The sequence below is a fragment of the Acomys russatus genome, chromosome 23 (assembly GCF_903995435.1).
Source record: "Acomys russatus chromosome 23, mAcoRus1.1, whole genome shotgun sequence".
NCBI lineage: Eukaryota > Metazoa > Chordata > Mammalia > Rodentia > Muridae > Acomys > Acomys russatus.
In genome coordinates this window covers 38068991-38094904 of record NC_067159.1, presented here as the reverse complement: position 1 = coordinate 38094904, position 25914 = coordinate 38068991, and the positions used below count along the sequence as shown (strand labels likewise).

The following is a 25914-nucleotide window of genomic DNA, read 5'->3' as shown; positions in this document are numbered from 1 at the left end:
CACAATGTTTTACTGAAATGTTCTCATTTCTCTTTGAGAATAAGCAGAGGTGAAGTAGGTTACCCATCTGCACTTTCAAACCAGTAAATGTCAACCTTGGCCCAAATACAAGTCATCTATGTAGTGTGCACACACGTACCATGATAACACAGAACATTCGATATCTATCCAAGTTTGCACAGACTCCTCTTCCACCTACATTACTCTCTCTAAAGACAAGCAGAAGTCTGGGAGGCCACGTGTCTAGGCAGCTTGTATATTCTGTAACCAATAACTTAGGACACTCAGGGCCACTTAAAATCCCTAAGTTAGATCTCAGCTTCCTTACCTTAATATGTGGGCTCAAATGGAACAGTGCTTCTCAACTTTCCTTATGTGCACCCCTTTAATACAGGTCTTCATGCTGTGGTGACCCCAACCATAACATTATGTCATTGCTACTTTATGACTATAATTCTGCTATTGTTATGAATCATAATGTAAATATTTGATACACTGGCTATCTGATATGAGAACCCATGGGGGACATAACCTAGAGCTTGAGAACTGCTGATCTAGAAAATTTATATGACCCCTTTCCCATTTCAGTGGAATTAACAAACTTTCAGAAGAAAAACCTCATTATTAACACAATGACTGATCAATGTTCTCAGTAATTCTACAGGCTATTATTAATTGGACTTCTCCTTACTTTCTGCATAAAGATGTATCTTTAAGTTAAAATGCAGAACCACAGTAGGTATTCTTTTCTCCGGTGACATGATGCATTTGTGAAAGAACCCTTCGAACAATCCCACATTTACAAGCTACTCGAGTAGTTGAGTGTTTTTGCACAGTAACTATACATCATCAAAGTGCATAAAAAATAAACCAAATTAGTCTGAAGCATCTATATTCGTGAAATTCACAGTTAACATTTCCTCTTCCACATCCCACATCTTCCTTCCTTGACACCTGCCCTAACACTGCAGGTTCCTCTGCACCCAAGTGCAGTAAACATAACACAGATGACTGTATTTCCACAAAAATTGGAGAACATTTGTTGTGACTTTCAAAAGAAACGAACAACCACAACAAAAATTAAAACTGTCTTGTCTACCAACCAAGAGTGTCTCTATTCCACTGGTAATGTCCTAAGACCTCACATCACTCATACTCTTCCCAGAGGGATACAGAGACACTGGGACACATTTGTGGGCTGTACTTTACTCACGATGGATGATTTACCCCAGCCCAGACAGCACAGAAACAAAGGGTTCTCTCTCTGAAGTGGCAGGTGTGAAAATCTGCCAGAAGAGACTGTGATGCAATGAAAAGAAACCTAATCCTGTTCATTTGGAGGCTGCACTGCTCATTCTTTTTGTGATGTCAGAGCAAATCATTTTAGAACTATGCAATTACTTGTTCAAATCATTTTCACTGTAACCGCAGGACTACATCTTCAAAGGCATGTTTCTGTATATCTAAGATGAGTCTTGATAGCCTACGACCATATAGCGGGGGAGGAGGTCCCCCTCAGGCATGGACCTAGGGGAGGGGAATAGGGTGAAAGCGGGAGGGAGGGAGGAATGGGAGAATACAAGTGATGGGATAACAATTGAGTTGTAATCTGAATAAATTAATACAATTAAAAATTTAAAAATATAAATAAATGAAATGAAATGAAATAAAATAAAATGAAATAAAATAAAATGGCAACGAAAGGCCGACTTCTTTTTATGAAATGGACACTAGTACTTATTTATTTATTTATTGCCATTCTGACACAAGGCAACGACTCTACTATGGAGCTCTATCTTAAATCCTCTTATTTCAGTAGCATCATGGCAAGGAACACAGCCCTTACATCATGCTGATGCTGTGTCCTGCCATGCACTAAATCTCTGGACCTTAGTCACATCCCTAGAACCAAGGAGTTTCTGTGATTTTAAAATTGTTACGGCATACACATAAAACATCATTTAATAAGATAAAAAACATTGTCAACATTATTCCCCATCATTATTAAGAGCCGGAGAAGCTGGTAATGAAGCAAGAATACGTGGCAGGACAGCAGAACCCAGAGGGAGATGCCCCACATGCCTAAGCTTCTACCACTAGTCTTGTTGTAAGGTAGGGAAGAATAAAAAATCAAACATGGAAACAACCTGAATTTTATTCTTTTTCTTACCCTCCTTAACATCTTTCATTTCCTTCTCTCTAATTGGTCATCTAGTTCCATCATAAAGAGACTAGAGGAGGGAACAGAGAGCAATAAAAGTGTGGAAGATACAAATGGGGGCACTCTGAAAGTACAATCACCATCATCTATCCAGAAATAGCAAAAAAAAAAAAAATGCATAATAGATGCAGGATGTGATTTCCTTCCAAGTTTTCCACCCACAGACGCTCTAGCAGAAAAACTAGCATCACCATGTTCCTTTTGCAAACTCCCACCTTCACAGAAGGAGGCAAAAAGGCTTGAAGGAAAAGGTCTTGAGGCCAAAGCAGTGTGCTTGGAATACTGCCTTGCCATAGTCTATGCCTGTGCAGGATGCAACAGGCAAGAAGTTTTGGACCCTGGCAGAAATAGTGTGTATTTTCTCTTAATGATTACTTCCAGGAGATATGATTCTCACTTACTGTCATAGAAATATATGTATGTATAGTCTATGTATGCACACTTTTCTACACTCTACTATGCTGTATATGAACAGATTCCATGGTCTGTTGCATTCTAACCTTGACTCTACACCTCACACACACTTAGGTGCAAAATGCATGCTCAACTCATTTGCCAGGATAGATATCAAGCCTTCGTCTCCAGGTGTTTTTACCACAGTGATGCCTTTACTATGTGATACTGAGCTGTGTACCATGTGATCTGGTACCCGATACAGAGTTCTTCACACTCCCATGCAGTGAGCGAGACTATTATTGGCCATAAACAGTATGCATTATTTGATATGTGGTCACGATTTTGTGAACAGTGAACTTTGCTACATACTTATGGGATGTAGCATGTTTTCAGAAACATATACACAACACGGCTTCCTGTGATGAGGCAAATTGATCATCAACCTACTGAGCTATTTATTATCATTATTTTTGTGTGGTTAGAGATCTAAATTCCACTATCAGGCGCACATACAGGCCATATACAGTCCTTGTACACACATGCTTTAGTCTCTGTAATCACTAGATGGGAATACATTCATAACCTTCATATAGCTACTATTTGTATCTGTTCACCCTTCATGGATTATATTATTTGACACAATGAAGGAAGAAGTATGTACCAGATGCACAAGCATCTTAAGACTCCAATGTGTGCACGCATGCACACATCTGGGTGTATGATTCCCTCCTTTCTTTTTCTGTTGATTCTGACAGTGGGCCTGAGCTTTGCACATGCTGTGCACACACCCTACTGCTGTGCTATCAACCAGTCCCTTGCTGTTTTTAAGTTTTTGATTTCTGACAGAGGTCTAGTGCAGGTTGGACTTCTAATTTGCTTGGTGGCTCAGGCAGGCCTCAAATGTGAGAATCTTCTGCCTTAGCTCATGTGGTTTACTTTTTAAGCACAGTACTATCCAATCCTAAGCATGGTGATTATTTAGAGACAGAATTTTGGGTAATGTAGTGGAAGAAAGAGTGACGGGAAGGACAAGGATGTATTCATCCTTTTTTTCCCTGTTCTTTTTTTTAATTTTAATTTTATTAATTTATTCAGATTACAACTCGACTGTTTTCCCATCACTTGTATCCTCCTGTTCCTCCCTCCCTCCCGCTTTCACCCTATTCCCCTCCCCTAGGTTTAAGACCAAAGGGGACCTCCTCCCCCTCTATGTGGTCATATGCTATCAAGTCTCATCTTGGTAGCCTGCTTATTCTTTCTTTGAGTGCCCTCAGGCCTCCCAACCCCGAGGAGGTGGTCAAATATGGGGCACCATCCGTTTTATACATGCATATCGTGTTTGGTATGAGTCAATACACAGTTGTGTTGAAGGAAAGATCAAGGAAACACAAAATGGAAAGCAAAGGGGAGAAACAGCAGGAAAAGGAAAGTAGGTAAAAGACAAAGATATTTTCCAAATTACAGTAAAACCAGAACTGATTATATATGAACAGACATCGATAGGGTGGAAGAGGGAACTAGGAAAGAGGCAGCATGCTACCTCAGAAATAAAGTAAGATACAGGGACTTAATAGTGACTCAGAACCAAGGGTGTCATAACAGTAAGAACAGAGGCCACCACAAGCCCCTGCTCAAGGCTGCCCTGCAAGGGCACACAGATAACTCTCTACTGTGCATGGCTACCTTACAACACATGTCCACATACCTACAATCCATATTATTTTCTAAGCAGTTTCATGCAAAAGTAAGTAACACTGTCTGGGGAAAGACCAAGAGGCTCTCATGGTCTACAGTTTTCAGGTAATGAATTCCAAGTGAGCAACCATCCATTGATTCGATATTGCTACCCCGGTTTTCTCTGTTAAATGCTGTGTGCAGATTCCTAGATTAGTAGGTTTCAGTCCAGTGTAATAATCTAATCAATCACTAGACCGATTGAAAATGTATTTCAGCGTGCCAGAATACAATCTCAGTTGTTCTTTTTCAGTTCACAAAAAAGTGGATGTGTGTAAAGGTTATAGGACTTGGCATGATGGAGCAGAGGCATGGCGACTCAATAAAATATAAAGAAAACAGAATTCTAAATCAGTAAAAACAAAACCAAGATTTGGGCAGAATGGGTAATGTTACTTACCCTAAGATACCCTTTCCCACTTTATTTCTTTTAAGTAATGGATTGTTAATAAAATTTATTCATATTGCTTATTATTCATCTAGTGGGGATATTTAAAGATATTTTTCAAATTGTTAAGAAGCTGGTGAAATGGCTCAGTGGTTAAGAGCACTGAGTGATCCAGAGGACCTGGGTCCGGTTTCCAGTACCACACAGTAGCTCACAATCTTCTATTCCTTGAGATCTGGTGGCCTTTCTTGGCCTTTTTGGATACTGCATGTACAGACATGTACTAAGGCGGGACACAAGTATACATAAAATTAAACTTAAAGGCTTAAAAATATCTTAAGAAATTGTTAAGCTAGCTCACAGCACAGTATGTTTCTTTAATGCACTTTCATAAAAACTTCATTTCCATTAACCTTGAAGAGTGATACTCAGTACGTTTCCTAAGCAATAAACAATAGAAAGCAGGTCTCTCACTTGTGCTATCACTGTGCTGAAAGTTTGTAACTACCTGACTGACTAAATTCATTATGTAGTGGTGCTTTCTTCATAAGAGTGGGAATGCTGCTACAGCAAAGACACAGGAGTTCTATATGGATTGATTCAACTACAATACAGAGTAGAGGCTGGTGAGATGGCTTAGCAGGCAGAGTGCTGGCATGCAGGCGTGAGCACCTGAGTTCCGTGTTCAGGTCCCACAAGGTGACAGGAGACGAATGACTCCCGAGAGCTTTCCTCTGACCTCCACAGGCATCCTGTGGCAAATGCACACCTACATATACAATTAATTAATTGAAACCTAAAGTGGGAGTACTTAAAATTATTAAATATTAGTGTGTGATTTTCTATGTTACATCTTTCTCACATGTGAGACTCCCAAGGATGATATACACACAGCAGAGCTGAATAAATACAAGGAAGTGTATCAATCCTCCAAGGGACACACTTAGAATGAGAGATAGATTATTAATCTCAGCAAAAGAGCATAAACAGTATTCCCACACCAAGCTCGCAATCATGCAATTTCCAGCTGCATAACGCTTAGACAGTCTTAAAGAGGCAAGAATCGACTTTCATTCCAAAAGCTTTCTTACTAAAGCACAGCCAGCATCATAATAGAGGTTTGGGTTAGGAGCAGATCCTGGGACACTGCCCTGAGGACTCTGACATAAACTAGCCATGTAAGAGAGCATGACGGGCTCCAAAATCAACCCACTGAGTTTCAAGTCCTCATTATTCTGAGAGCTTCAGGGACCCGGGGGCAAGTGCGCCACCCTTTGCCTTCTCTTGCCTCCTCCAGTGCACTTTTATTCTTTAGTTTCTGAAATCAACAAAGACATCAAGACTATAAGGTGATTAATTTATAAGGATGGAAAGATTAAATGAGTTTATAGACAGTGTTTAGAATGGTGTTATGATCGCATGTGGCTGCAGAAAGAAACCAAATAACATGCATAACATACTATGAGCACTGAAGTGAAAAACCTAGTTTCCATATGTACTATCTACTTTAGTCTATAGGCATAAATATCCAGTGACATCACACTAGGGGGCTGTGGTAAGGCAAATGGGAACCATTACAGTGGGATTCCTGCCAAGGGTGAAGCACTGAGCGGCAGCGAACAGTCACACGCTGCTAAATGCCCCAAGGTAGATCCTCATCTTTCCACCTTACAGGAACGATGCATCAGAAGCACAATCAATTTTGAAATTTTCTTAGACTTACATGTCTACATAAACTTCTTAGTACCTCAAACTGGTAACAAAAGCATTTTTAATGTTAGTTTAAAGGGTTTTATTCTGTTTCTGATTTGTTTTTTCATTAAGGCTTATATTCCGGGTTCTCAGGAAGCCATAGATTTAAGAAGCATTGTAAGCGATTATTTTCTAATGTGTATGATTCTATCATGATTTTAAGGGCTCAAGAATGAAAAAGAATGCTTATTCAATAAATGTAAAAAGAAGCTATTTGAAACCGACTGCCGTAAATTGTTTTGCTTCATCCCTCAAATAAAATGTAATGAGAGCAATAAAGCGTCTCTTTAACACATTATCTATATAAAAACGTATGTATATATGTGAACTCATTATACATATATACATGTATGTAGTATACAACAGGTTATATACATTATATATTATTTATCACTACTAAGGAAATGTATTAAACATATTTTGTGTTTGAGACGAAAATCTAAAATGGCAGCAAAACTCAGTAGTTGAGAACAGACATGAAAATGGCAATCAGAGAAAAAGCATCAGTAGAACGTTAAAAGGCTTAAGGAAGACATGTGTGTATATGTGTATACATACATATATGTTATTCATTATATATATATATATATTTTTGATTGTGTGTGTGTGTGTGTGTGTGTGTGTGTGTGTTAACATTACGGCCCGTGAGCGTAGTGACTGGTATGTACACTGATATATGTCTGCACATGTTTCATACAGCTACTCTCCCACTTATCCTAGAACTCATCTAAACTAGAGAAATGGCCTGGTGAGGACACCTCTTTAACCTACCTTAGATTCTGCAGAAGCACATTTAAAGACAGAAGTTTCCCTGTAGAGAGTCTAATCTATAAGGGCAGACACACCTTAAGAATCCAAAGGACCTGCCGTTTTTTATCAAGGTAGAAGATAGAGTTTGTTTCTTTTCTCAGAGGTTCATCCCAGTATTCAGTCAAACTGAATTGTCCAAAGCACCATTCGTATCTGGTACAGTTTTGTTTTTGTGTTGTTGTTGATTTTGTTTTTTTAAGTCACAAATGATTTTGCTTTTAACAGTATTTTCTTGAGTTAAACTGTCCTGTCTTCATGGAGTAATTTTCACTCTCCTAACTTGCTTTTCTCTTCCTTATAGATCTTCTCAAACACACTTAAATCTTTATTGAAAGACGTATTTAATCATGTCTCCCATGCTAACAGGCCAGAAAACACATTAGGGCCAAGACCATGCCTAACACATGTTCCAAATATCCTGCAGCATGGTGTATTAAATGTACATGTAGTAAATTACTGATATAAATTTGTTTTATGTTGGAAATTAGATATGGTTGGTCATTTTTACAGGTAGCAGGTTATTTTTTAAAATGAAGCTATCATGATTGCATTTTCTTCTGCTTGGCATATTTGAGTATAAGAGAATAGCCCTTACTTTAGGGTACAGAGTCACATAAAACAGTTAAATATGCAAGGTACTCACTGGGCAAATATCTAACTACAGCTTGGAAAGAGTATCCATAGGGCTAACAGTAGGAATGGCAAATGAGCAAACCCTGGGCCAGTCCTGTCAGGGTGCTATAGGACAATATGTTACTATTAATTTCTATGAAGAACAAATACCAATCAATGTATTTATTGGGTGTCTATTATGTACATGGTATTGATGGTTAATTTTAATTGTCAACTTGATGAGATATGGAATCAGCTAAGAGATGGGTTCCAAGCACATCTATGGTGATTATATTGATTATGTTAATTGAGATGGGTTGACTGGCCCATTGTACATCATATCATTTCTTGGGCAGAGGATGCTGGGATGTATTAGAAGGAGAAAGTGACGTGAGCATAATAATTCATTAATCTCTGCTTCTTCACTGCTGATGCAATGCCAGTATGTGCCTTCAGCTCCTGCTCCTGTCACTTCCTGAACATGCTGGACTGTAGCTTTGAACTGTGAGCCAAGAATGATGCTTTCTCCTTTAAGGTGTTTTTGTCAGGATATTTTTATCACAGTGACAGGATAGGAATGGTAGTGAAATAAAGGTATAAAACTTGGCTGCACAATGCACATTACAAAGTGTTAATTTGACTGGTAACTGAAATACATGAGAAAGCTATCTAGAAGAAAAAAGTAAGAGATCTATATAAGAGATTACAATTGGAATCACATATTCAGAGACAAATCTTCATGAAATGCACATTGTGCTCTTATGGGTGTATGTAATCTATTTAAGTAGATAGGGGTATAAACAAATTATTTTAGATGGGAAGAGATATGTGGCTAGATGCAAACTTGAAATCTGTTAAGGGCAGTAAGTTGAAAAACTGCTCAACTTTGCTTTTACAGGTTATATAGAAGGAGGGAAGTAATTTGTGTATTCTAAATAATATGTGGTGAAACTGCAACTGAAATGCTGAAGGACTGTTGGCAGCATGTGAGAAGCTGTGCACTAACATGTGGCAAGATGGAACATGATGGTAACATGAAAAGACGATGGAAGTTCCGTGCTGCAGAGCACACAACCCCAAAGCAATACCATTCACTGTTTACAAAAGATAACTTCTTCCTTCACTTTACAGAGATGTCACTGCCTATCCAATAAATGTAAATGAGCTTGTAGTGGGGTGGGATAATTGTGATCTAAACTTCCATCTCTGGCCCTCAGCATGTCACAAGAGCTATCAGAGTGAGGGGAGAACAGATGCAGGGGGATGGGTGAGAAAGTAACTGTGTTAAGGCAGACAGGAAAGGACAGGCACTAGCTGAGTTAATGCAGGAGACTCCAAATGATGAGGTGTTCAGTCCCACTTGCCAAATGCTGATCAACCACAGGCAAGAAGAAAACTACTAATGGGAACGAATGCATGTTAAATACACATCTGATCACAGCTGGCATCGGTTTTAAAGCTGCATGATAAGCCTATTATTCTAATACTTTCACTCAGCCTGACAGGGTCACTTCTATCTGATTTTGCAGGCACTCCATTAACTACAGTGTAACTAATGATCTTTGTGGTCATCATTTCTATCAAATGTTAACTCAACAGAATCCTATTCTTCCATTGACTGTGTTGTGGAGGAGAGTCCTGCAACTCAGTTTTATTGCGTTGCTTTAAAAAAATTCTAGTTAACATTGATTTTATTCAAATCAAGCATGTGCACTGTAGCAGCGAATAATTGACGCCCACTCCTATATACTGTACAAGCTGTCAGCATAATAGCTTTAAAGTGCTTCAGAAGCCTGACACAAAAGGCTTTTGACATTATGTTCCAACTGAAGAATATACCTTCCCTTTCTCTTGTAGTCTCTCTTTTCTCTTGAGAGAATTTCTGCCTTATGAAAAGGCTCCCGAATGCAAACAGTTCTGTCCTCTTCCTGAAGGACTGTGGCTTACCCACAGCAAGAGATCAGAGCTAGAGAGCAACAGGAATCTCAAAGACAGCACAGCAGTGCCTTCTGTGCTCAAGTCCCTGGCTTGTCACACTGGAACCAAGGGCAACACTGCCAGTGTGTAAGAAGCAGTTATCTGTACCCGGAAATGGAGCTACACAGAAGAATGAACAGTGTCTGAGGACATTATGGGATGAAATACCATTTGCCTTCATTTTTAATGGGTTGGGTTTTATTTAACTGTCATAAAGCACCTAAGAACAGCATTGTATCTGTCCAGAAAGTGTCTTGGGACGGCATTCTTGTCACTGGTGCTTTCTGTTTGCTCGTTTTGTTGTGAGAGGGTATTACGTAGCCCAGGTTAGTCAGGAAATTGCTAGCTGATGATGACCTCACACTCTTGAGCAGAATGTCTCACCTTCCCAATGTTATGATCACAGACAAGCATGTGCCTTTGCACTGCTCCTTAGGTTTAATAGAAAAACGCCTGAAATGCTCTAGCATGATCTTTGCACTTTATATACTTAAGGTGGATTACAGAATTATACACTTAAGGTGGATTCCAGGAACATGGTGGGGAATGCTCTGGCCAATGTCCATGCCCAGAGAAATGCTGAAAACCTTCATCTAACTAATCCAAATAATTAGCTTTTATTAATTCAATTCAAAGTACGTTTACTGCTTTAAAAAAATTCACTGGCTTTGACTTTATATATCATTTCTACAATAATTGAGCATTCTTTTATGTCTGCATCAAAATTTTAAACAAGGCTTTCTCTACCCATTCAGAAAGTCCCCTTTTGTCAAATGCATTTCACATGGATCTCCTTAGTTGACACTGTTATCCAATCCCCAGCACTCTGCTTTATGGACTGCCGTGAGCACAAAGCATGCAGAGAACACACCCTGTTGTCCCTACCATTCTTGCCTCTCTAAGGACAGCACATCTTTGCTGGGAACCACGTATGACATGGCTGTCGCATGTCCATGGTATGGTTCCTACACTCCTTAGTTTCAGAGGAAGCAGTGTCATGGTCAGTGTGGCCTTAGCCAAAGTTATGTAGTGACAGCACACACTCTACCTAGCTGTCCTCACTCTCTGAGGAAGGTCTGAGAGTAGAACCCACTTACTGCAGGTGACCCAGGCACGCAGGGATGGGTAAAGGGCAGGATGAAAGGTGGAGCAGCAGGAAGACAGGCCACTTTAACTTTTGGAGCAGGATTCCTGGTAGCATTAAAAACGTATAGACTGGGGTCCAGCTCTGAGCCACACCAAGTACTACGCAGAGAAAGTAGAATAAAGAAGGCCAACAAATACAACAGGCTATCATGTAATTCACAGCCCCTTGGGAATAATGAAGGTCAAGGCTTTTACTGGTATTCTGGATACCAGGCTCAGGGCAAGAAAGGAAACATTCCAAAGACACACATATGCCCCACACTTGAGATATTACACAATTGAAACATAGGAATTTCCCCAGGATCTCATGCTGGGAGAAAAAAAAAAAAAAAAAAAAAAAAAAAAAAAAAGCTGAAGCTTGGTGCCAGCCAGAGGAGAAAGTTGTGCCCTGGAAAGAGCATTCAGTTAGTGCTGACCAGAGCCAGATGGCAGTGGCGCCCCACACCTTGACCAGGATGACTTCACTATGCATGTTGCTTGCCCTCTACTTAAGCCTACACTTCATGTCAGGACTCTAAAAGTGCACTTGGAAAGGCAGGGTCACTAGCCCTTTCTGCTTCTCTTCCCATTACGTGCACAGTGAAATAACTCTCCTTTCTCCACTTTTCACTACCATTTGTTCCATTGTCCTAGCTTAGTTTCTGGGGACTGTCAGGGGCCAGGCCTGGATCCTGCCTTCTGGAAGAGGATATTTGTCAGTTTGGCTGAAGTTCATGCAGTGCTCTTATGCCAGTCTCAAAGATGCGTCCCCCTGCCCTCCTGCCCAGACTATATACTTCATCTCATATACCACTTGGCTGACTGATTTTTTTTCTTAACCTCTAAAAATCATGCTCAGAGACATTACCCCATAACATCTAGAACAATGGCTATTATACTCAATCCTTCCTCCACATTTTATCACCTGCTGTGACACACCCAGGACATGTCATTTTAAATCAGGATCACTTTCCGGAGGAGTGTAGGTTTTGACCCTTGGTCTTTCCTTTCCTCACAGAAACACACAACGCCCCTGGCATCCCTGCTTGCTTCCGGAAGCAGGTACAGAATTTCAGAAAGAAGGTTCAGAACTGTGGGCTTTATCCTGATTCACGACTTCCTGGTTGAGTGACTCTGTGAGAGGCAAATGACTACAGGCACTTGGTTTGCATGCAGAAATGGAGGGGAGAGGCTAAGATTTACCATGAAGCTTAATATTTGTTTTAAAGAATTGAGCCTGTACTTACTTAGGTCAGAAAGTGACACCTGGTAGGGGCTCAATAAATATAATTGGAATTTCAAGCTGTGATTTATTTTCTTGCTAGATAAGTCTTTGCTGAACAAACATAAGCACTTGTTAAGTATATAATGTAGTATTTATAAGGAATGGGAGTTTGGGTTACCCTCAATTATTATCTTTTAAAATGTCTGTGTCTACTAGAGAGCAGACAACATCTCTGCTATACATTAGATACAATCTAGAAAATATTTAAAAAGTAACAGTGCACGGACTCCACCTCCGAGCCTTTAAATATTTAAGGAATCAACAAAAACAAGATGCAGAACTCTTTAAAATATTAACCATCCAGTCAAAATCCATTTCAGCGTGAAGGCGCAAAGTACCGAAGGTTCACCCAAGACTCACACCCACCTTTGTTATTGTACACATCTAAGTAATTTGGTGCCGAGAAAATTGTGATGAGAGAAGGGAAGCCTGTGGTCTGGCTCTTCCTGTACATGCGGTACCTACAGACAAGAAACACAAGGTGAGTACGGACACCGACTTCTTACACACCTGCAAACAAGAAGGGAAGGTCTGCCTCTCAAAGAGGATCCAACGGGACCTGCTAGGGAAACTCTCTAAGTCTTCTGAACATAGGCATTGATCTCTTTCAGGAGGGACAGGAATGCCAATCTACAGTCACACCTGTGGTTTCCAAATCGGGATCTTTTAAAGGTAGCAAACCTCAAGGGTGGGTGGAATTCAGTACAGTTCTAATTCATTTTCAGGTGTTCATCACAAAGAATGGAAGCTGGGGACTGCAAGGAGATACCCACGAGCACTGTAGTTTTCAGAGAGCAGCCAATCAACTAAGGTGAAAGAGACCAGAAGACCAGCCACTAAGACGCAGGTCAGTCATTTGGTAAACTCTTCTATATAAGGTTACATATGAACCTTTTGCTAGTGATTTCTGAAGGCGCAGTGATAATTTTTGCTTCAAAGAATGTCACATTAAAACTATGAGTTTTACTAATTGAGACTTTCTATTTTAGAACTTTATTTATTACCAGGCTCTGTTGGTGACTGCACAGCAAAGATTACTGTCTCAGCAGGGTGAGATGTAATCAATCCGTAATGAACAAAGCATCAACGAGAACTTTTGGAAAGAAACCATCCTTTTACTTTTCCTCTACCAGGACAAAAATAATTCATAAGATAACACTTCAATTATCTATCAAAAAGAACAGCAGATGAAGACTCTTTTTCTATCACCATGAAAATGCATCTTATGACTTAACAAATTTAGCAATAGCAGTTTAGAAGCCTTTTTATACAACAAAATATTATCTTTTAAATTTTTTTTTTACTTTTATTTTTCTCTTTTCCCTCCTGGTATTTTAATGTAGCTGAGTTCTAAAAGCAGCCTAGACTGTGCCTTTACACAGATAGCTATTTTAATTTTAAGCAGATTTAGATTTTTTTTTCTCTTTCTGAAAATATTCAGGCATTGAATTTTCCCAAAAGAAACACTCTATTAAAAGCATTTAAAAGTATTTCAGATGTATTTTGTTTAGGGAATTATGCTTTTGTTGGGACAGAGGCCAAGGGCGTCATTGTGTCATTGTGTCATTGTGTTGTTTTCCCAGACCCCCTTGCAAAGTAAGAAAACTACTCAAAAGCAAAGTGACAGAACCTTCTACATATACTATAATCAAATAGTTGCCTTCTCAAGTTAAGAATAATAGGTTATGGCACAAATATTCCAAGTTCTTTGGCTTTTAAAAAATTAGGTTGATTAAGTCTCTTTATCAATAAGTAGATAAATACATAACAAACAATCTTCTCATTGTAAACAAAAATATTTGATTTAATTGACATTATCTGGTTAAGGCAACCATCTCTAAGTAGGCAAACAAACTAAGGTATGTAACTCAGAAACACCTGCTCTAAATGTCTAGCCTGCTAGAAAAGACACCTAAGATAACATGGGCATGCTGCATCCCTGAAAAGTGCAAACAGTTCTGAGGGCCTAAGTGACATGTGCACGAACATATTACTTCAATGATCAGTGACAGCATACTGACTGACTGTACCATGTCAGCTCAGCTCCAACCTGCTAAGTCACTGCTCGGAAGGACCTTAATTTCTGTCATGTTTCAGAGATATGTTCCACATGGGCCACCATAGGAAGACATAAACACCCATTTCAGCACATGTTTTTTGTTGCTGTTGTTTACCTTCAGAAAATGCAAAGAGTAAGTTTATTTCTTTAAAGGCAAAGGCCCAATGAGAAAGGTGATCAGACTTCAGTTCCTAAGGTGAATTGCCCTTCTTTCTCTCTCTCAGGTTCAAAACTGCTTAAGATAAACACTTGATATTTCTTAGTTTTCCAAACTCTTAAGACTAAGCTTTAAGAGTTCCACAACTACAAAATTAATTATTGGGAATTATTTGATAGATATGGTATTTTTTATTTTTTATTTATTTTATTTATTTTTATTTTTTTGATATGGTATTTATTAAAAATAAATGTCCTCATTCCATTTTTATAAAACTCTACAAGGAGGAGCTCTTTACAACAAGTTTACATCTTGGAATACTTTTTAAATATTTGTGTCTCTCAATCATATTGTGAAGCAAGACTGAAAAGTGGCTGATGATTTATCTCCTGGGCATTATAGTAATTTCAAGAATTGAAAGAGATAAGGGGAGGAGCCTTTAAGAAAGCAAGTCCTTAAGAAAACAAATGGAAATGGACTTCTTAAGTCTAAAATGGCAGAACATTGAAGAGTCTTGTAGACTTCCTGCAATGCTATGAACAGAACGCTCTTAAATGTAAGACCAGATACCAGCAGTCATACGCTCCCTGCTGGTCTGCCACACCTGTGTTGCAAGAAGCCCATTTTAAAACTAGTTTCTCCTGGAAATACAACTGGCTAAAAGGAGCCAGCTCAGCCTAAGCTGGGTGAAGAACACTTGAAAAAACGGCAGATGCTGACAAACCATCAGCATGGCTCACCCTGCGTCCTGGGCTTCATGGGCTCGGAGGATGGACAGCAGGTTATTATGTTGCAGGAAGTCACATACAGCTGGGTAACTGGCAGACAAGGAAAGGAAAGTGAAGAGGTGGTTAGAACATCTTCAGGAGTCACTGTACATCAACCAGACACACAGCTGCTGCCAGGATCCAGCACAACCGCACAGGACCTGGGAAACAAGTTTCTTGGCTCTGGGCACAGGTTCCTACCTCAGATAGGTAGGAAAAAACATGTGGAAGGGGAGAAGCTACTTCTGAACGGTGTCCTCTGACTTCCACACGTGTGCCTTGGCACGCACACCTATCATCACATTCTCAGAGTAATAAATAAAACTAAAAAGAGAGTGTCAATTTCCAAACTTCATTACAATTGAAACTCAAAACCACTATGCCTTTGCTCGAAGACATCTTGAAATAAACTCAAAATCAATAAACTTGTGACAATTGAAATTAAGGTTTGAAAAACCAATATATTTTTAAAAATAAACTACAGCTATCACTAGGACCTAAAATACAGACATATGGGATATATTAATAAAATTTAAAAACCTACTTTGGAGAAACAATTTAGTACTTAATATGTGAACAAAAATACTGGAGAAGACAAGCATAGTTTCTAGCCTATATATTTGCATGAAAAAGCTAATCAACAGAAATACAAATACTTATACTGCTAAGATGGTACATGGCTACAAATACCAGCTATGTAATGGTTAGTTGTGATGGTGAACTTGACAGGTACTAGAAACATCCAGGGGACAAACCACTGGGCATATCTGCGCGGGAGACCTTACATTAGGCTCATCCAAGTGTCCAGATGGACCCTAAGTGGTAGCACATTCCTTGGATGAGGGTCCTGGTCCCAGCATCCATCTCTCTCTGCTTTCTGACTGGAGGGTGGATGTGATGTGAGCAGTCACTGGTGCCTGAGCCAACCTGACTTCTGCACCACGACAGGCTGCACCCTTCCTTCTCCTGCAAACTGCTTTGTCCTGTGTGTTGTCACAGCAGGGGAAAATAACTAATGTAGATCAGTTCTTTGGCAAAAATGGTTCCTTTACAAACTGTAGAGTTTCGGTTTATCTGTACACATTGTATCTGCGTTTGGGATTCATTGACTCTGCAGAGGGATAGAAATGCCATGACCTATCAGACCAGGCTATGATGTATTATTCCCTTTGCTAGAAGGCAAGCCAGGTTGACTGGGGAAATATGGTAAGGATGATGTATTACTTCTGTCATGAAGGCTTTTATAAATCAGAAACATTTAATGTGATAAAAAAAATTTAGGAAATCCACAGAGCAATAAAATACAATAAAGATAAAATATTCCACATGTTATATTGACATAACAGGGTAATCACAGGCTGCCCCTCCCCACAAGTCCATCAGTTCTGAAGGAATATTGTAAGCATGATCTTGCGTAATTATGATTTCATGATGGGTGTGGGTCAGTGGACAGCAGAGGGTTAGAACTCTGTACAGAGGGGGGCTTGCAGACTGTGAACAAAGAATACTGAAAAGAACATGTGAGCAACAGAAGAAAAGTGGGATTCCTTCTGCTTGGTTTGTTTGTTTCTCCAATATATCAAATATATTTTAGACTTTGAGTCAAATACTTTAAGACATTTTAATGGAGCTTTTGCCTGAAGGTATCACTACAATGCTTTTGCATGCACAAGCCTTTGCAGATGCTTTCCCTGTATGCTTTTTTTTTTTTTCCTGAAAAGACCAGTTCTTCCACTATGAGTTAAATGACCCCTTACTTCAAGCCCACTTCACCCCTAGGCCTACAAAATTGCTGCCCCTGCAGTTTGCACCTTAGACCTTCCTGATCCTTATCATGCTGTCATGCAAAGTATGATTACATATTTGCCTTTTAGCAACAGGAAATTCCAGCAAAGGGAATGGACTGCTTTCTCCACTCATCTTCTGAGTGCTGAGCAACGACCTGTCACTCTCTGGAGCTCACTTGGAGTCACTGAAAGAGCCTCAACAAGGGCAGTCAACAGTGGGGGCAGTCAAAAGTGGGGGTGCTGGTGGTCCTCCTGGCTGCTTCAGACTAGGTTCTCAGATCAATGGTGGAATGCCCTGAGACACCAAGGTGCAGCAAAATCCAGAATACAATGCTTCCATGGTTTATCTGATGCAGGTATGTACAGGTTAACAAAGACCCAAATGCTACCAACAGTTTTCTATGAAGCCGATTTTTCTCCCTCATTATGTCACGGTCCTCATTAATCCCCAGATAATGCTGGCCCACACCCAGCATCTCAGGTACCCGTCTGAACAGCGCAGGCAGTTGAAGATAGAAGCTCAGGTCTGTGACTATGAAGTTAACGGGAATACTGAGGTTGGAGGGCAGTCTTAAGGACTTTTGTTCCAGTCAGTTACTACTGTCCCAATTCAGGGGTCATGAGTATGACACTGATTAAACGAAAACAGTCACACAACGTCATCAGCTATGCATCTGGGAAAGGGACAGGTGTGTGGGATGACAAGAGTACAAGGCAGATAAGAGAGGTTATGTGAGAAAGTAACCAGAATGTATTACATACGTGTATGGCATTATCAAGAACATAATTTTAAAAAAACTAGAAAAAAACCTTCTGAGGCATATAACTCTTTCTTAGATTTATTTGTCAATTAGGTGTGTGCGTATATGTGCATGTATGTAGGTATCAAAGGCCAGGAGTGTCAGAGCTCACTAGAGCTAGGCTTATGGTCATTTTGAGCCACCAGATGTAGGTGCTAGGATCTGAACTCAGATCCTTGGCAAGAGAGGTATGTACTAATAATCCTGAGCCATCTCTTCAGCCTTAACTTGACGTCTTTTTTTTTTTCTGTATGATTATATGTTATTTAAACCATAGCCCAGATAAAATGTTAAACAGTGGATAGTATAGCATATAAAATTACATATCCAGGCTATACGGAGAAATGCAAAATAACAAATTGTAGATCAAAATAATTGCCAATAACTCCAACTGGAAATGACCACTAACTTCCTCCATTAGTTTTGCACTCACTTATATAGATGAACTTTAAAATAGGAACTTAAAAGAACACCTCCAATTCTTTCAATGTGACTTTAAAGACAAAAGAATAAAATAAAATAAAAAACCTGTGCAAACAAGATGTTCTTCTTTCCCTTTGACAGACTATAAATGAGAATTCTCTGCCAACAGTCAGTGTTACAAGCTATGGATTAAGATATTCAGCCACAACGTATCATATTTGTCAAGACTAAATATGAGTGTCACACAATTTGGAGAATGTGAGAATCTGCTTAATTCTAATTATCTGGGTAGTAGATTATATTTTATATCTGTGTCTATATTCATGGAATGTGTTGGTTTGAATGAGAATAGCCCTTATAGGTTCTTATATTTGAATAGTTGGTCCTCCTCAGTTGATGGAACTGTTTGGTAAGGATTAGGACGAGTGGCTTTGTTGAAGGAGGTGTGTCACTAGTGGGCTTTGAGGTGTCAAAAGCCCACAACATTACCAGTTAGCTATCTCCACTTCATAATTATTGTCTAAACATGAAAACTCTTAGCTTCTTCTCCAGTGCCATGTTAGCCCACTGTCATGCTCTCTATGATAATGGCCATGGACTAACCCTCTGAAACTGTAGGTCCCAATAAACGCTTTTTTCTATAAATGGCTTTGGTCATGATGCCTTAGCGTAGCCATAGAAAAGTAACTGAGACACAAAACAGAAGTAGGCAATGATGTAGCTTACTCCAGAACTTGGTCCAGAATAAGATGTTTCCGAATGGCTGACCCAGAAGGCAGCAGAGTGCTGTACTATGGATAAATACAGTACCATTCAATATTACAACCACATTCGGATTTTGTGTGGTGTCATTTTAGTGAAACACAATAGGTAACATAAAGATTGATATAAAAGGGGTTTTTAACATCAGATCTGTAAGACTTAACACTTGGCTCTAATCTGTCCAAACAAACTTTTACTACAAGGACAAACATCTTTATAAAATGTTACACCTAAAGTGGGTGATTATCAAAAAGATGCTTTAAGCTTTTCAGAATTATAGAGCATTTTACCCACACATACTCATCGGCCTTGGTGCCTCAGCTTCCCAAACACAAGATAATCCTTAACCCGCCACATATGTTCAGAATAAGCTTCGCTATTCATAAGCAAAACAAAAACCACTCACAGGCTTACGGAAAATATGACTTTGCGTTCAAAAGTAATTTCCCAATCATATTAACAAGTGAAAAAAAGAAACTTTTCACCTACAACAAAATTTAATGTATAGGACAAAATGTTCTTCTACAGAACAGCAGTGAAAAGAGGATGTTACCATCTTAGTATAGACATGAGAGCTGTGTGAATGGGTTTGTTTTACAGAGTTCTTTGGGCCAAACCGATCAGCATAAATGAACATTATTCCCAGGGAACATCAGGCTTACTTTTGAAGTTGAAAACGCGAATAAAACAAAACCCAGTATGTGCTCTAGAATTAAAAATACTTAATTATTTTTATAATCGATTTCCTTCTAGCAACATTCACACCATTACATCACACAGAAAGAGACTCAAATGACCTTAGGAGTATTAGATGCAGCAGCTAAATGTGAGGTATCCCATATCAGGAAAGTGGTCCCAACACACAGAACCCCAAATGTGCTTTGGATTCCTTTCTGAAGCATTTAGAAATTCAAGTCCTATTTGCCAATGTAAAATTATGAAGACATGTTCAACCTGGCTTGTCAAAGTGCTAACTGTGCATCTGCTGGGTTACCTAGCATTCTATAACTGCTGGTCCCCACCCATCCAGGAGCCTGAAAGACTTGAAACTCTGTAACAGTGATTTCAGTATGATGTAATCAAGCGAGAAGAAGTTGGTTTTGTGTTTTAACTCAAAGAGCTGGTGAAACGCCAGCATATTTATGCATGGAGGAAAGCAAGGTTAGTAATGAGATTACCCACACCCCACACAGTGAAGACCATTTTTCAGTACATTTTACCAACTGCAGCCATCACCTCTCCGAGCACACGTTCTTTCACTCCTTTCTTATTGTTCACAGAAATTACGTGTGCATGTATTGATATGTAGGCACACATATGTAACACCTATTTGTTCATTCACACACCATAAACTTGAATACTGTACGGCCCATGTCCCAGCTGCCAGGGCCGGATCCTCACCTGTAGAAGTATGAACACCCCCTGACTGTGTTGTGAGTGAAATGTTCCTGAGTCTTCTCGTTCCCAAAGTCCTCCAGGGGGTCCGACCACAGGATGTCACACATGGGCCCATAAGCAGGTGGTTCTTTGAATCTGTCTAACTAAGAGAAATAGAAGACAGAGAACAAAACACTTATCTTTGGACACTTAGAATTCGTAACACACAGGAAGCAACTCTGAGTGACAACCATCTCCCTCGCCCAACCTCAGATGAGAGAAATGCCACTCAAGCCTCTGCCAATGCCCACCCCTCCCCCATTCCTCTCATCTTTCTGGTTTTCTTTTCCTATTCATGATGAACCCATGGTGGTATCTGTGCTCAGCTTTCCTTTTGCAACTACCATTATAACAAGTACATTTTAAAAGTCAATTTGTGCAATTTTCTCCAAGGGCCAAGTGACTTTTCCAGCATATCATGAATATATGATGGACTGACAGAAAAATGGAAAATGAAACTGCCTACATGCTTTACAGATCACATATATGATACTTCTAGGCATGTGGCACATGCTAAGACAAGCCCCAAGCCAAGCTCCAAGACCTAAGCTAAAAACTGGATACGAGTCCTGGAGATGTGAGTGTATTTGTTTCTTTTAATTAAAAGGGATGCTAGTGGTGACAGAGGCTTCCTGTAATCTGAAGAACAGAGAATGTTAGATGTGGACAATCACAGCGCTTACTTTTCTGATGTCATCTAGAGTGTTAATCTCTGGAGACAGGCCACCGTGTACACATAGGAACTGTTGGTTCATCAGCGCAGCCAGGGGAAGGCAGTCGAAGGCATCCATACAGGCATCATAAACTCGCTCTGAATACTTTATTTTACCTTTGAAATGTGAAAAGCAAAACTTTACCCTCATGCCTTTGTGACTAGGACCATTCATTGAAATTGCTTTGTTTCTTTTCAATGTTGTCTAGCCAGGATAATGTAACCCTTTAAAACAGAATCAATATGGTTTCTACGACTCAAAGACTAACCTTAGTATACAGTGTTTCCTATTCGTCATTAATACATATTGTTTAATTTTTATAATTTTTGTCAATAGATGCAAACATTTTTATATACTTTGCAGATAGACACACGCATGCACGTGCATGCGCGTGCACCCACACACACCTACGTGCACACACCCATGTGCGTGCGCACGCACACACGCGCGCGCACACACACACACACACACACACACACACACACACACACACACGCGCACAAAGGAAACAGAAAGAGGACCATAATGCTGGTTGGTATTCCCATAAGATTTTGTAGAAAGGCAACTGTCATGATTCTTTCTACTTCATAGAGTTCTGCTTTCCCCATATTGACTCACAGCTAATGTTTTTAGGAAAGTCTTTATGCTTCACTGAATAGAAAACCAAATTACAGACAGAGAAAAAAATTCAAAGTTTCAGTAAACAATTGGGAAAACAGACAGGCGGAAAACAAAACTTAAAGCACCCCCCAATCCAACCATTTATGTCTAAAGGAAGGCATCAGTATTCATTCTGTCTAATGTCCTACAAACTCACATCTCTGAGGTCCCAAAACAGAGGTTCCATTTGGCCCCAATTTTCTTTTCTTGAGTGGAGTAAGATCAAAATGTAGAATCGTGTACCTAAACACTAGTTTTGTATTCAGGTATACACGAAGCTTTAGCTCAGATTAATAGATCACTTGATAAAACACTTATAATTAAAAAGTACATCTGGCTTGATCTTGTGCAGGTCTTGTGCAGACTATGAGCCATGTGAGTTCATAGGCACAGTATTCCTGTCATGTTCAGAAGACACTTTTGTTTTCAATTTCCCCAACTTCTGCCTCTTACAATCTTTCTGCCCCTCTTCTTGCAAAGAATAGGTTCATGAGGCACTGTGGACAAGGTGACGGCCTTTACAGGAAGGATGAATTAGTTTTCTTTTTAAAAAAATTTAATCTTTTTGAAAAATGTATTTATTTATTTATATATGAGTGTTCTATGTGTATATATGGTGCATGCCAGAAGAGGGCATCAGATCCCATTATTGATGGCTGTGAGTCACCATGTGGCTGTTGGGACGTGAATTCAGGACCTATGAAAGAGAAGCCAGTGCTCTTAACTGCTGAGCCATCGCTCCAGCTCCAAATTAGTTTTCTTCAAGGGTGTTTGCCATGGTTGGCTGACTGCGTTCTATTGGATGGCCCCACACCTAGGAGTATATAAGCAACAGAAGCTGGGGAGTGGGCGCAGGAGTGAATCTGGCAAGAGGTAGAGGGAAGAATGGAGAGTAAATATGATCAAACTACATTGTATAATATTCTCCAACAACTGTAAAAATATTTTATATTGAGTATTCTTAAACCTGCCTATGTTTAGAGAGATGACATGAAATATCACCTAAAGCTTTTGATCTTTATGTAGAGAATAATAATACAATATGTGCTTATTTATCAGTTAAAGTGACAATTTAGTACATATGGCATAAAAGGAAAAAGTCTCAGTATACTTACATTCTTGTTTAAATGTGAAATATTCTGTTAGATGTCTACATTCATGATTTCCGCGAAGTAAAAACAGTGTTTTGGGGTAAAGAATTTTCAAGGCCCACAAATACAGCACACACTGAGGAAAAAAATAAAATATAAAATGAGCATCTTCCATTATAGTTGTACATTCCATCAGTTAGCACGAATTCAGTGCAGTATCATGACCAACATTTTCAACCTACAAAGACATTTAGAAACAAACAATATAACAGTACCACTTTCACCAACTCTCTGTTTTCTCGGCATCTAATTAATTTTTTTAAAGTTACATTTATTTATTTAGCTCTGTGTGTGTGTGTGTGTGTGTGTGTGTGTGTGCGTGTGTGTGTGCATGGGGGCATACATGGAGGTCAGTGGAAAGCACACTGGGGTCAGTTCTCTGCCTCCGCCATGTGGGTTACTTGTTCTGAACTCAAGTCATCAGGCACAGCAATAAGCGCCTTTACCTACTAAGCCATGTTGCTGCCCCGTACCTTGTCCTTTATGTCACTGCCTCTGTAATACAGAGCCCTAATTCTTCTTTCATATAAATATGTAATTAAAGTGAAAAGCAGGGATTCTCAACACATTCACTAGTTAGTCATAAACAGGGAATATAATCCTTGCACCTTAAAACTCTCAAATTACTTAATTGGACACTGCAGATTACATGACCACAATGGCTAAGCCACACATGGACCAGATTTGGGATAAATTTTCATTGACACAATCTCTACAGAAGATGAGATATAAGTGTAACAATCAAATGTTAATACCAATATTATTCTCAAGTGGCAGTCATTCAGAATCCACACAGAGCAGAAAACACCTCTTAAAAACAAGTGTGCCATCTCTTCTGCACAAAGCCTGCATTCCCAAAATGAAGCCAAGGCAGGGATACTACAGAAACAGGGGCACTTCACTCACCAGTCTTCCAATGTACAGTGGGTACCCTGGGTAATCCTAATAAAAAAGTCTATAGGAAACATGTCTGCTGGCTATTTGTGAAGGATATTTACCTGTAAGCTTCTGTGATAATCACAGAACAAATGAGCAAAATGTCGAAATAATGCTCGAACATACAGTCCAGGAGATTTGAGAAAATACTAATTAAGGAGACAAGTATAAATTACTGTAACGTCCCAACAACATGTCATCTTCAAATATGAAATAGTGATTAAAATAAACAAGAACAATATCTTGGCATTAGGTGTGTGTGTGTGTGTGTGTGTGTGTGTGTGTGTGTGTGTGTGTGTGTGTGCACGCGCGCGCGTGTGTGCGCTGCTTTGGTTGGTTAATTTTCTAATTACAGTCATTAGCTAAAGTTCACATGATTAAGGTCCTAGCATATCTGAAGAGCTGACCAACTGTCCTCCATAAGTGGCCCTAGAAGCAGCATGATTCTCTGTGCATGCAAAGCCCCCTGCCATCTCACTGATGAGTGAGGCAGCCTAATGAGTGCTTGCTCTGAATCCTATTTTAGAACTACACTTACATGTTTAAATAAAAGATACTTGTATTATTCAAATTCGCCTCATACTTCAGAGAAAGGAGCTATTAAGTGCCATGAATGTCAATGAGAGAATAGCTACCAATTCAGAATTTTGAAGCTTGTCCCTTGACATTGGTGATATGTATGTAAACATATGTACTTGCACGTTGGAGGTTAAGTCAGAATGTGTAATTTGTAAGAGGAATAGTTATACAAAGACCCTTTATATATACACTAAGAGGAGTCTAGAAACAGCTTATGCTAAAAGGCACTAAAGCCTCACTTGGACTCATCATTTCGCTGTCAGCAGAACCGCAGCCTGGCATCCCTGGGTGCATTTTGTATTGCTGGATCTGCCTTGAGCCTTTAAGTCTGAATCTTGCTTAACCCCACACATAGGCATGTTAATCCCTCCTGTATGGGTAAAGCCAGGACAACCTAACCTATCCCAACTGCCCTGATGGATGAAGGGACAAAGGTGACAGTAATCAAGGCATCTTAGTGTCAGGTGTTTCCATGTCTTGTGGTTCAGCCATTATCCTAAACCTGCAGTTACACTAGCTTCTAGGAACACCAGGGTCTTGCAACATCTTGCCCTTTGAGGAGCTTACCCTTGAGCAGAGGCAGTCACTGCAGGGGAACTGGACTGTTCTGTCGAGCAGCAGAGACTTGCTGAGCAAGTGACTGGAATACCTTGCAGAGCCAGATTGGATAGAATGGCCAAGCAGACCTCACTTAAGCTGGAAACTGCTTGCTGCTGCACACCACCCGCCTCTCCCCTCATCCTCCCCCTATTTAAACTTGAAACACCTGTCAGTACCCTGAAGACTGACTTGGAGTCATAGAATCCCATTTTTGTTCCTCTCTCTGGTGAGCTGTGTTGACTGAAAGTCTGTTTTCTGCCTTTTACTGCTACTCTCCATGACAGGACAATCATGGCAGGTGGCTGGACCTGGTCCACTGGGATTCCTGGATCAAGAGCGTAGTCTACTGGGACTCCTTACCTTAGAACACAGTCCACTGAGACTCCTGGACCTAGAATCTAGTCCACTGGGATGCCTGGACCTAGAACCTAGTCTACTTGGGACTTCTGCAATTAGACTTTTGCCTTAGACTCTAGAACACATGCACTACTGAAATTTCTACATCGAGTGTGTTTTATTTACAATACAGGTGAGAATGTATAGAATCTATCTAATACAGATTTTTTTAAGTGTTTGAGTAGAACTTATATAACATTAGATGCAGGTCTCACACAACTCTATGAAAATTTACATACATGCACTGCAAAAAACTGTTACTTAGACCCAGAATCTACAATGCTTTCTCTTGTTCCTTCCTGGTCAATAACTTTCTGAAAATTTAACCAAAATTCTGACCTCTTTAGGCTCATTTTTTCCTATGACAATTTATTTTAAAATAAAGTT

At 39.7% G+C, this 25914-nt stretch overlaps 1 protein-coding gene across 3 annotated transcripts in view; it reads right to left on the bottom strand.

Moving 5' to 3' along the window:
- Nucleotides 1-25914, bottom strand: part of Ppp3ca (protein phosphatase 3 catalytic subunit alpha) — a 280533-nt gene that overhangs the window by 37248 nt on the left and 217371 nt on the right. For all 3 annotated transcript variants that reach the window (XM_051166061.1, XM_051166062.1, XM_051166063.1), the window contains exons 4-8: nucleotides 22981-23092; nucleotides 21176-21321; nucleotides 20457-20596; nucleotides 15257-15334; nucleotides 12667-12761 (exon numbers count right to left, since the gene is read on the bottom strand). In XM_051166061.1, the coding sequence (XP_051022018.1) occupies nucleotides 12667-12761; nucleotides 15257-15334; nucleotides 20457-20596; nucleotides 21176-21321; nucleotides 22981-23092 (571 nt within the window). The remainder of the gene's footprint in view (nucleotides 1-12666; nucleotides 12762-15256; nucleotides 15335-20456; nucleotides 20597-21175; nucleotides 21322-22980; nucleotides 23093-25914) is intronic.